Raw genomic sequence first — 13,120 nt, 5'->3', positions numbered from 1 at the left:
CTAATTCTCATTGCCACCCACTGACTTCTGGGAAGACGCATCCACATCTTGTCCATTGCATGTGCAGGCACAACAAGTTGAGACTCTTCCGCACCTAATAAAGCAGGTCATATTTAAGTTAGATAGTGGTGTTGCATGCTCCTACTGTCTGTGATGGAGCTCCATGTTATTTTCTAGTCTTCTATTCATTTTTCAGTCAAAAGAATATCCAAGGAATGTGCCAGAAAACCCGGCAAGAAAATTTGTAGAAAAGGAGGTATGTATAAAGTGGACAAAAAAAAAAATGGGGGAAAGATCGAAACCTTGCAAAGGAAGAACGAGTAATACAGCTGAAGGAGTCTGATTTGCTGATGCTGTGAAGTGAACTGTTAGGGACTATTTTGTCCTCATAAGGCCAGAAAGGTACTTAAAGAGAGGACCATGTAAAGCAGATGAGAAGATAACATTTGTAAAGCCTGAACTCGGTTGCACCTGATCATCTCTCTTGCAGTATCTCATGCTGACCTGACCGGCAGCTGCTCTGTCTTGGCCTCGTGGTTTAGAGGAGTGTCTGTCACTCGTACGTAGACACCGTACGCTGTATATCCATGCATAGGAGGTAGCTCATATTTCTGGGGCCTGCTACTCTTGCCACTGAAGCTGCTGGCCCAGCTCCACAGCTCTGTATTCCAGTGGTGTAGCACAACGGCTACTATGTTTTGTAGCTAAGCAGAGCTGAAAGCCCGCATCAACTTTCTACGTGGTAACACCCTTATTTGCTTGGAACAGCGTTCACTTTCCTGAAATGTAGATGTGAAACGCTTTTCTTCCTTTGCACGCGTAGGAAAGTGAGCGCTGCTTTCCTTCATTAGGTGATTGCGACTCTCTTTGTAAAGCTGAAAATCTCTTAACAGGAGTGTAGGGAAATGTTAAAATATTGTGATGTGGTACTTGGGAAAGCAACCTGTGTTTGGAAGCTTTGGAAACTTGGCCTCTGCCCTTTTTGTGTTAGGTAGTGTGGGAGAATTTGCAGATTTCTTTGGGAACATTTGCGAACTCACGAAGCGATTGATACGCAATATAGAAGGTATATTTTAAAGCAGGTGATTTAAAGCAGGTGTTTGGCACCAGTTTAAAGCACAAATTTTGTACTACTTTACACATTTGTTTTGCAACAAATTATTTTTCTGTATTGTTTTCTTTAAAATAATGTCGTCTTTAATAGCTGGACTACTTTTGAAGCTAGAATGCTTTTTTAGGGTAAAGAAAGAGCAGTGTGGACGTACATGGTTGCCTATTAGCTGTAATCTATATTTTTTATAGCAGTTCCTACACGTCCCTGCTATTCCAGAACTAATACATTTTAGGGAAGTATCATAGCATGAAATTGTTTAGAGTTGGGGAAAGTTCAACTCTATAAACTCTGTATCAGGTTTTTAAGGTGATACCTAGTCATCTAAATGGAGGTAGCCTTCTTTTTCAAGGTTTTTGCTCTTACAGCTCCTACTGACTGTTGGTTGTGGCTAGGTGTTAATTTTTAATTGTAATTGTAGTTGTTTGGTGTATGCTTTTTTAGATGTCTAAATCCATTTTCAGTGACTTAAGGCAATTTGTTTTTAAAGTGTTGGGCTTTGAGGCAACTTCTAATGTTTTGTATTAGGGAATCTTTGCTCAGTGGTGTAAAAATACAGTTGTTCAAGCTGAATTCCCAAAGTTGAAAACAAAGATAAACAGGGTACTGTGAGCAACGTCACTTCTTCACACATCATTCAAGTTAGAATAACTGCTGTCATTTATATGCATTCAATTAATGTGTAGAGCTGCAGCAGTTATTACGCAGTTCATCAAGCATGTGTAATTAGCTGAGCAACTTTCACTTCCTATCACCCAGACGCTGATTCACAAAGTCATAAATAAAGATGCAGATCTCCATCATTGTTCTCAGAAGGCATCTTTTCCTCTGAGAGAATATTAAAAAAAAAAAAAGTCAGAAAAATAGCAAAAATAAAGGGAGGGAGAGCCCGGTAGATGAGAAAGTCACGTTTATTGTCCTGTGAGCCTGAAGGAGAATAAAGAGAGAGTTATTTGAAATTCAATAGGTACCTTTCCAGTCAAATTCATTGCACACGCAGCACAGTAAAAGCAGCAGAAGCCTATCTTTTCCCATTGACAAGTGCAGAGAGCTCCTGAATACCTGCAGCCTGGGCAGTTGGCATAGCTGTAGTAATCTCTGTTCTCTGAGTAACTCATGCTCTACTCACCCGTGTATAACCTAAGATGATCCTTGGCTCGGATTGCCCCCATACCTAGTAGTAAAAGAAATCATGCTGTAGAACAAAGTTGCAACAGAGTCACAGCAGCTTGGCAGCAACAGCAGCTTGGAAATAGTATTGGTTTTTTATGAGAAAGAACAAAGGCCCAATATTCACTTTTTTGCTGGATTTTTAGGTTGCAGTCATTTCATTGCCTTTAGTGATGAAAATTACTGGAAAGAGAAAATACGAAAATAAGAGGCAGACTTTTACACCATATTTTTAATTAAAAAAGGATATATAAATTCGAAGTGACCGAACCAACAACCGTATGCTATCATATATATTGTTTGATTCTTTCTTATTATATGCAATAGATTGAATTAGATAAATAAATTGGCATCTATATTTTATTGTCAGCTGAGGGACACGAGAAAATTCAAAATTTTGAAGAAGAAGGGGTAATCTGATGAAGATAGATGCAGAAATGAAAGGAATTCTATCCATGAGTCATGCTAGAGATTGTAATGAGCATCATAACCATTACCACCTCTTGGTGGGATTTGGATATGCACACTGCAGAGGCTACAAAAGGACAGGGTGGAGCTGGGTGGAAAGAAACGAGGCAATATAGCATGCTTTTTGCTAAATATTGATGCCTGTATTTCAGTATACTTAATCTTCAATTTACTGATTCAGTAGATAAAGGAAGAACATCTGGTTTTGTGTCTTGTCTTCAGGTACATGGTCAGAGGTTACTAATTCTGTTGTGGATATGCACACCAGCAGAAACCTCTGTTTGCTAGGGCTGGTTTTGGAAAATCTGTACAAAGGCATCTAATAAATGTTGTGTTGTTTTTTTAGAGGCTAGACTCCATAATTGTAAATTTTAATAGAAATTAGGTAATTTTGTAGGTACACCATTTTACTGACCGATATTAATGATATTGTTGGTTATGTGGTGCTTCCTGAATTTCCTGACAAACTTTTGCATAATTTCTAGGGAATACCGGAGTAATTTTGCACTCTGTTTGCTATTTCAGATCTCTATTTTACTTTATAGTTGAAGCACAAATGTTTTACTCATGGCTCAGAATGACAGGATAACTTACTGTCTCTTAGAAGGACTCTACATCCTGCTTTAGCTGCATGCCTGGGTTTTTTAATACTCTATACAAATTTCTTTGCATTGCAACAGTTTGCACCATGAATTTCCTGCTTCACTGACAACCAAAGAAAATTTGCAAATGATCACTAATATGACCACTAAATGAAACACCAGGTATTGTGTGTTCTTGCCTGAAGATACCCGAATGTGAAAATGTGGTGGTGTAGTTTTTATAGAGAATATGATATATTCTGATTGCCATGTACATGCAGTTTTGGATAAATTAGTATTTGTGGGAGAATTGGAAGTAGAATAAGGAAAGAAATCACTTGATCCTTACTTTTGTGTTTAGGAATTATCAGTGGCTAAGAGACCGCCCAGCATCAGTGACTTCTTCACATGTGGATTCTGTTTCTTATTCTAGCCGGTGCAGTGAATAAATTTTAAATGCAAAGAATTATGATCTGAACCACCTCATTTGAGAGTGTAGGATTAGACAGCTCTATTAATATTTATGCCTCCTAATGGGCTACTTGATTTTCAGAGCAAAACTCCCAACATTATACTTTCTGTGTGATGGCTGTGCTTACTATGGACACATAGGACCATATACACATACCTACATTCTTGGAAATGAAACACAAATCACAGTGCTCTAATCTCATCCTGCTTTGATCATCCATTGTTTCCAACAGAGAATATGTTGCATCAGTGGTGAGTCATAAATGGCACTGATAACTTTAAGGCTCTTAAGCTTAGCAATAATATTTTACAAATCTAAGCAGAAATCAAGAGACCAATTCAGCCTGTTGCCCTGTGTTTCTGTTTGGTGTTTGATCCAATACTCCATTTAACTATCCTAGAACTGTTTACTTATCATCACATTTTTGAAAAAAGGAATTAATGCAATGTGCAGTTCCTGTGGACTTCATTAAATTCACTTCTTTTTGCATACCTGCTCCAGCTCTGAAATCAATCAGAGAAGGACAAGCTGAGACCTTTTAAAATGTTTATTTCCACTGGCAAAATTTGTCAATTGACTATCAGATTCTTTTTTTCTAAATATGTGATGTAGAAAATAATATCAAAGTAATGGACTTGTAGATGGTATGTTGTCAAAAATTATTGAAATATTCTTTCTCCACGGCCATATAAATGAAAAGTGTGAAATCTAAGGTGTGAGCCTCCATCACTGTAGACTGAGCTATGTCAAAACACGTTGCCGTGCCAGCAGGCTGAGAACGTGCATTTGTAGACTGTTACCAGGGCTCATGGTGACTTGAGAGTGAGTGTGAAAGCCCACAGAGCTACCTTAGTGCATATTTTAGTGTATATTAACTGTTACAAAGGGTGTATATCTTCATTAGGCCACTTTGAAAATTCATAATGCGTTATTTGCCTGCAGTGTGTTTGTGTCAGTAGTTGCCAGCCACATTTGAAGTCTTGGCCCTATTCACCCTTGCTGGCTCCTGGCTGGGGAGCCCTCATCCTCATTCTGGCCTCATGAGGCCAGGACTCATCCCTGCGGTATCAGCAGGCACAAATGCAGTCCATGATCCTGAACTCCAGAGCTATGCACTAAGGTGCGAGATTGTTCTGTTTTCCTGTTCCTCTTTGAAGCACTGTATTCCTGTTTTTCATTCCTCAGATACCACTGCAGCATTTCCTATTATACTAGTAATACATGGAAGAAGATAATGAAGCAAACATTGTCTTGTACAGACCTTTTCATCCTTTCACAACCTAAAGCTGTTAGTGTCAGTTAGCAGCATTTTTCAAAGATGTGCAGTAGATTTATGTCATATTTGAAATAAAATAAAATGCTTAAACTCTGATGTACTTTCCACAGTCCTCTTTCTGGGTGAGCCAATTCTTGACAACAGAAGACTTTGCAGACTGCATTTTAAGACTCCAGTGATCTTAAATGCCGTCAGCATTGGTCAGAGTCCTCTGTAAATGTCTGGTTGTTCAGGCTCTGAGCTCTTGCTGACCGCACAGTCGTCGTGCTGTCATTGCTTTGTTCATACACCTTGACAGTGCTTATAGTTCTAGCAGGTCTTAAATTCTGATCTAATTCCATTCCTTGTCCATTATTTTACCGCTTGCTTTTCATTTTCTACATCCTCCCACACACAGGCTCTAAAATAGTACTGTTACCCTGCTAATATTAAGTCGGATAAAACTGGTTTGTGCTTCTTCCCCTGGCCTTTCTCGGGTTGGACCAGTTGCACTCAGTAAACAACTGAGACGGTTTTCCTTTCAATCTGCTAGTTTCTAGTTTATCATTTAAAGCCAGAATGGACAAATATTATAAAAAATAACTACAGAAGTGTCTTTGTACATTTTCAGGAGGAACATATGAGTAACCAATATGACTTTTGGATAACTATTATTTTCTCCTTGCTTTTTTGGTAATTTTTTCCCCAGTATTGTATTATTATTCCTTTGCTCTTCTCTGTGTTCATGCTCTTCATTTCTTTGTTTCCTTATAATACACATGGATACAAATAATTTTAGTATTCTTTGCATATTTTTTGAAGCTTGAAAGATGATGCTTACATGTGTCAAACCATTTTTAAGGATCATCTAAATTATAGTATTAATAATCTGCTTATAACGTTAATATTGCTCCAGTATAATTGCAATTTTTTTCAGATTCTTTTCACTTATAATTCTTTAGCCCTCTTCACTCACTTTATGTTGTCAAATTTACATGTCTTCTCTACTTTGATATGTATAGTACTATTAATTATACTCTGCATTCAGAACCCAACTGCTTTAATGAGCTTAACGTAAATAAGATTTGTTTTTGGGATATCAAACCATTTCTTTCTGTTTTAATATTAGTATCTCTTATTTTACTTTCTCATGCTTGTAATAATGAAGATTTATCCTAAAAAGAAGCAGCAGCACTGAACAATACAAGGCTAAGGGAAGTGGGACACAGCTGACTTTAAGACATGTTTGCACCTATATTCTAACACATTGCTGGGACCAGAGTGGTCTCTGGCCAAAATCGGAGCCACCTCAGGGCTGCTCTAGATGAATGCAGAAATTGCAAGACGCATGGAAATGGTATAGTGCGGGGTGCTGCAGCTAATTTTCCCTTTTAGAGTTTTGCCAAAGTGTTTTGAGACATTTCAGCAGTAACAGTAAATCATGTTGCTAATTCCTCTGCTCTGGGAATTCCTTTAATATCCCTTTAATGCTATCAGAGCAGTAATCAGAACCTGCCCTCTTACAGTCTTCTATATGCTTTTTGTTGAGGGTGGCTTTTGCCTTTTCTGTTCTTACTAATAGTATGGTAAATGCATAGTAAGTTTAGTCTTAGGAATATGTTTGAAAGGAAGGAAAATTACCTGGCTGAAGAGTTTCTTGTTTTTCAGCTGATAGAGCACAGGAAGAAGTTCCTTTGCAAAGGTCTATCCACCAAGGGCGGTGGAGGGAGAATAAATCTTCTGCAGGGTTTCTGTATTAGCAGGCGTATAGCCAGCAGATTCGACCAAAAAGACACGTTTTGGGAGCAGATCATAGCCGGTGTGACTAGAAGGGTTTAGCAGCAGCTGTGTTGGAGTGCTGAGCCCTGAAGGCAGGCTTGGCTGTCCTGCAACAGCTGTCAGGGACTCCGCTGCACGTGGGCCTTTGCTCGAGCATTTTGTGGTGGTCCAAGATCTATCCCTTTATGTTGCAGCGGAATCAGAGTATGGTTTGTATGCTGTTGTGGGCACTACTTAGATCTTCCTTCTCTCAGTGGTAATCTGCAATTCAGTGTCTTGAGAAATACTGAGCTATCGTAGGGTTGTTGGGTTTGAGCTACATCAGTGTCAGTGGTTTTGGATCAGGCCCTGCAGGCCCTACTGAGGTCTCGCAATATGATTTAATATTTGTTTAAATATTTTTTATTCTTATTTTGTAGTGTGTGGAAAATCATATACGTAGTATAGAGATAATCTAGTAAGGCAAAATCTATCAGAGGGAGACAGACGTTTATTATTTGTGTTTGTTTTCTGGAAAGCTTCCATTTGTTAAATCTCACCCTTTTGGTAAAGGCCTTCTTTAATTATTAGCTGAAAATCAGGTATTTATGTAATTACCATAATTATATCCACATATCTAGTGTGCTTGCAATTATTTCATTAAAAATTGTAGTTATTATACAATTATAGGGGATAATGACGTCCTTGTAACATGTTGCAGAAGCCCTAATTAAATAGTGGCATAAATGAATTGGAAGTGATTTTGAAGTTTTGAATATTGTTTTATCAGAAATATCAGAAGTGATTCATCCACACTATGAACTGGCAGTGAAACCCCTCCAAAGTTATTTTGAGAAAAGATTTCACAGAGCTCGTGGAAAAGGATTTGTCTCTATTGCTTTTCTGTCTTTACTTTCTGTTCTCTGTATTCTCACACCTAAAAACTGTCTGCAGATTTTTAATGGAAGGGTGCATTGCATAAGAAGATTGCACAGCTTGCTGAATTTTTCTAGAAGGCTCAGCCCAGAGCAAATAGGATCTATGTACAAGCACAGTCTGTACTTAGACATCCTTCTTCTATGGGGGGGGAGAAAACCTACCCAGCAGTTGGTTCAAGATGATGAAAAAGCTCCTCTAAATATAAGGACGTTTTAATTACGTTCTGGGTTTTGGTGATCTGCTTATCTATTGCAATGTCCAAACAGGTGTTGGGGAAAGAGAGACAACATTCCTTTTGTAGCACCAGTCCACGTGATGCTCCAAGCACAGGAGGTGGACAAAGCAGTGTCAATACACAGGAACCGTATAGAGCATCTCCTTTTCTCTCCTCCAGAGTGGGCGGGAAATATCAGGCAAGGATAACATATGCCAGTATCTACCAAAACCTCAGGATCACAGATTTCTCGTCCTCTTTCATGTCAGCTTTCTGTAGTGTACAGATGATCTCTCTTCTCTCCAGTTAATTTTCAAAGTCATTGAAAATGGCAGTAAGGTGTATATAATTTTTAGGCTTATTGTATCTTTCTTTTTTTTTTTTTAATCTAATATAGTGTGTTCTTAAGTGATGGGTGTATAACAGCGTACCTATGGCATGACTGGTAACCATGCAGCCACCCTTACCATGACATCCACCTTGGTTTTGGTTCTAAAGACAGCACCCCGCTGTCGGGCTGAGGCTCAGGGCAGACTGGAGCGATGTACAAACCAGCTGGAGGGGCCTCCCATCGCTCTTACTTACCTCCCCCCTACCAACTGGGGCTCCTCCTCCAGTCTTTGCTCCCAGTTTCGTTAGGGGAATGACTCATGCACATTCTTCCCAGTTACTTCAGATGCATTCAGGCAGGTTAGACAAACCTTCTGTTTAATTCACTTAATTCACATCAGCTCATTTTTGCTCAAGCCTGATTAAAGAGGGTTTGCAGGATGTACTCTAATGCAGAATTTTAATATCCCACAAAAGGATGGAGACAAAGCTCTATGAGGCAGGAGATCCCGGAGGTAGCAGTAATGTCTCGCTGTACCCTGAGCTGCAGAAGGACCGTCCGTCCCTGGCCTGGAGAAGAGCTCCTTGGTTGTAGCATCTTGTGTCAAGGTTCCTTGGCGAGGCAGCCAACACAAGAACTGATTTGCTTATACGGTTGTGGTGGTTTTCCAAGGACTTGCTGCCCTTTGACCAGGAAGCTGAGCCACCACTGTTGTTGTCAAGCTTGGTCTTTATATCGTCTTAGCGTAGTGAACAGGCAAACAGAAAGTATCATTCACCAGCTGGATCTAGCTGAACCAATAAGAATTTAGACTCTGAGAATCCTCATTCCCAAAGCAATAGTTTTAATGAGATAGACCCAGTGGTAAGGGAATATGAAACATACATTTATCTGTGTATATGTATATACATACACAGTCATAAACAAATTTGAAAGCTCAAAGGAAAGCTAGTACAATTTATCTTACTTGATTGCAAAATTGCTATTGATTCTTATGTTTTCATACTCATTTTAAAGTGCCAAAAAGCATTTGGATATTTTTTTTTAAATCTGAACTTAGCTGCTGAAGGCCAGATCTAAGATACTTATGAGAGTCAAATGGATGTTACGGAAGAATTTGCACATTTACCTACTCCAAGACCTCTTTCGTTAATGATCGTGCCCCATGATCTATACAGCACTTTGGATCCATGAAATATTACTGTATATTGCTGTGGTAAAGGCAGGTTCACTTCAGGGAATTTCACAAGAAATCATCAGGCTGTAGACCTAGTTTTTAAATCGTAGTCCTTTCCCTGTTTCTCTATGATGCTAAACTCAGCCAGAGCACCCTTCTGAATCCATTAACTGCTGCGCTGTATGGAACAGGAAAGAGAATGAAGTATGTTTTCTGCACTTTTCAGTCATTAACTGAGCCTTTCGTTAGTGACAAATGGATTACTTTTGCTACAAACAATAACTTTTAAAACCAAAAATAATTGCTATACTGAAGTGCTGAAGCACCTGCAGTCTCTTTTATATGAAGTCTCCATCGCTGAAGTCTCGCGTAAAGGAAGAAACAAAGGGTGCATCGATTGTCTTTTCTTTAAAGTGCCATGAAACCCCTGATTAACCGGCAATTCTTGCAGTGCTGCAGTTGCAATTCTTTAGGTATTGAAGGTATTACCTGCCTCAAAGCACATTTTGATAGCAGATCATGGGGAATGCGTGCTTGAGTGTTATAGAGACACGGATGGTTGCTGAAGAGGTCACAGTAGAAGTCCCCCCGATCCTGAATCCGGGCCTGTTAGCAGAAATCCCTTGCATCCCCTTCTGCGTGCATTACATTCTGTGTCGTTCAGATGCAAAAGAGAACATTGCCCCTTGAACTGTGAAGCAGTCATGTGTTTTTGACAGGCTGATATTGTTTCTGTTCCTGACATCTTTGAAAGATGGCTGCCGGAATGTGGGTAGGCGTGAGAGGGACATTCGCCTGCAGAGGTGAGCTGGGAGACAGAAGATGAGCTGAAAGAAGCAGGACGGGGGATCTGACAGCAAAGGCGGCTCCTGACACACACATTGACACAGGTGTACACTGCCAGGCAGCGTGCAAACCAAGCATAGAAATAGAATTAAAAGGCTCTTTCCCTTTAGGCAAAATAACACCAAGAAGGCAGCACGCAATTCCACCCCGGAGTTTTAAGTGGCAGAAACTATTTTTCTCTCCAAAGTTTGCTAACGTATATGAGTTGCTGTTTTTCTGCCCAGAGCTTTGACATACTCAACTACAAGCTAGTTTGGCTGAATATCAGCACAACAAAAAAGCAGCAGTCATATGAGAGAGGAATAAACAACTGATTTTCCAGAAATGCTCCACATCGCCTTCCACACTTGATATTTGCGCTGTGCACGTGGTCTGACTGTCAGCCCTTGTCCAGTACTTAGGCATGTGTCAGAGGATGTGTCACTAAATAGGTTTGACCTGAAGTAGAGCAAAAGCTAGCCCATAATATTGCTCGATTAAAAATAGATAAACTCAGCAGTAAGTTGGATTTTGGCCTGTTGTTTGAATTATGAATATTCTTCTAAATGCCGTCGCTTCCTTAGAGAAATACAGTGGTTTCTTTTGAATTTTAAGTGACTTTGGATTGAAATTCTGTGTGAGTGATTATCTGGCTCAGTGAATACCATTGTTATTATTAGCAATTTTGGGTGTTAACCTCTTTACTGCTGAAATCTCTAAGTGCGGCATGCCATTGCACCAGCACTCAGGAACTAGAAAGGTTAAGAAGCCATTGAAACACATTCAGGAAATGTCATAATTTTCAGGCTGATGAAGTGCTAGTCTGGAAGAGAACAAAGAAATGATAATAATAATTACATTTACTTTATGCTTGCAAAGAAGACAGTTTGAAGGAGAGCGGGCCACAGACAGTAGCTCATTTTTGGTTCTGCCCCCATTAGTTATGTCACAGTCCCACTTTACTTCTGTAACCCCAGAAATGTGCTGTTTAAACAGAGCTTGGTTGCAGAGGGATGATTTGACACAAAGCCAAACGTCACTTTCCAGTCATTCTGGACCTCACTAGCCTTTTGCTGTTCCCTCCCTCCTCTCCTGGCTGAGCAGCATCTGGCCCTCTCCCTCTGGTGAACTCATGTGACTCTATTTCAAGCATAGATTTAGTTATTAAATGTGGAGATAAAGTATGGATCTGTTCCACTAATCAGATACTACAGTGATTAGAGCCATAGAAGTACTTGGAGAGATCAATTAGATTAGATTATCAAATCATTATAAGCAAACTCTTAAAGACAAAGCAATAGAAAGTAATCTTGTGTCACTGTATTTCTTTAAAGAACATTTATGTTCTCTTATTGTCTGTTTGCCTCTATTTACATGTGGTGAGACTGCAGTGGCACTGCGCCTCATGCTCAGAACCGGGTTGGAGGATGGGAAAAATCAATTTCTACAGTAAAAATCTCTCTGTGGTGCTGGTCATAGGCTAAAACACATTATTGCTTGTACCCTAGGTGAAAAAAAAAACATGCATGTGGAAATCTTACTTTATAAAGCAATTGGGCATTTTCTTGGGGGAGCTCATTTCCGACCTCTGGGGTTAGGCAGGAAGCCTTCTGCCTCTCGCCAGCCTTTTATTATCTCTCTTATCTCATTCTGTATTTATTATTTTGACTGTGTAATCTTATTTTGACTACCTTTATTACATCAACCCAGAGTTATGAACCAACACTAGCTAATTCAGATAAAGGTTTGTGATTCATTCTTTAGCAGTTTATTTTCAGGGCTCCTGTGAAAATGGTTTTCCAGTATATAATAGCCATTTGTGTCAGTTCTAAGCCTGGAAGTTCTGTTTTCTGCATCTTGCAATGTCATTTTCTTAACATATATATGTATATGAGCTTTTCTTTATTAATATATGTTTTAATAAGTATTCCAGCTAGTGCTAATACACTGTTTTCATGAGAGAATTGGCAGAATAGTATACATCAAAGGCAATAATTAGCGTATTTTCATTTGACTTGTTCAGCCTATTAGGTTGTTAAATTTTGCATAGAAAATCATTAGCATGTTTAATTTGGGAAGGAAGCTCTTGGAAGAGGAGTTGTGGATGTAAATCAATCAGTGAGGAGGCTCTTATACAGTATTACAACAGCAGCTAGAGCTCTGAAATATCACTAAATATTTTCTGGTATTATTAACTGTAAGTGCAAAGAGGTGAAAAAACTGCATGATTATCACTGGTTTAGGAGTTAACAAAGAAATGTCTGATGGCTTTGTCTAATATTAAAATCTGGAGCAAGATTGTATTGTATTCTTTTCTTACTTGACCACTGACATAGAAATACAGGTTTGCAGTTGCAGTACACCTGCACTTTTTAAAATGAAGGTGAAGGACATCCGAATCAGGCTTGACATAACATAGTTCATGTGCTGGGGATTTTTTCCTTTCCCCAGAACTAATTCAAGAACTGTTGCATCGCAAGTGATGTTGCAACTGTTATGCATGTTGCTTGCTACTTCAGAATTAGCTGAAACTGAAAAAGTGACAGAAAAAAACTGCAAAGTGCCTTTTTTCCCCATCCTTATTGGGAGGATGTGACCTGACATGCTGGCAATTTAGAAACAGTTATCTGGTATTAAATAAATTCAAAAAGGTTTGGATTTTGACCAATTAAAGTCAAAGTGGAAAGGTCAGAAATCAACACCAAAATAGAACAAATATTAACTAAAGATTCCAATATACAGCAGCTAATCAGGGCTTTTGTGTGCCCTGCTGTGCCAATATCTATTCAGAAGCTAGTCATTATATCTCTGTTCTAAAA

The 13,120-nt window shown here is 39.1% G+C and overlaps 1 protein-coding gene across 7 annotated transcripts in view; it reads left to right on the top strand.

Annotated features, from left to right (window-relative positions):
* Positions 1 to 13,120, top strand: part of NLGN1 (neuroligin 1) — a 405,822-nt gene that overhangs the window by 84,370 nt on the left and 308,332 nt on the right. For 3 of the 7 annotated variants that reach the window (XM_075418306.1, XM_075418307.1, XM_075418305.1), the window contains exon 3: positions 197 to 256. The exons of the other annotated variants lie outside the window; for them this stretch is intronic. In XM_075418306.1, the coding sequence (XP_075274421.1) occupies positions 197 to 256 (60 nt within the window). The remainder of the gene's footprint in view (positions 1 to 196; positions 257 to 13,120) is intronic. 7 annotated transcript variants of the gene reach the window in all.

The sequence above is a fragment of the Opisthocomus hoazin genome, chromosome 4, assembly GCF_030867145.1.
Source record: "Opisthocomus hoazin isolate bOpiHoa1 chromosome 4, bOpiHoa1.hap1, whole genome shotgun sequence".
NCBI lineage: Eukaryota > Metazoa > Chordata > Aves > Opisthocomiformes > Opisthocomidae > Opisthocomus > Opisthocomus hoazin.
The sequence above is the reverse complement of the archived record's forward strand: the minus strand, read 5'-3'. Positions and strand labels throughout refer to the sequence as shown.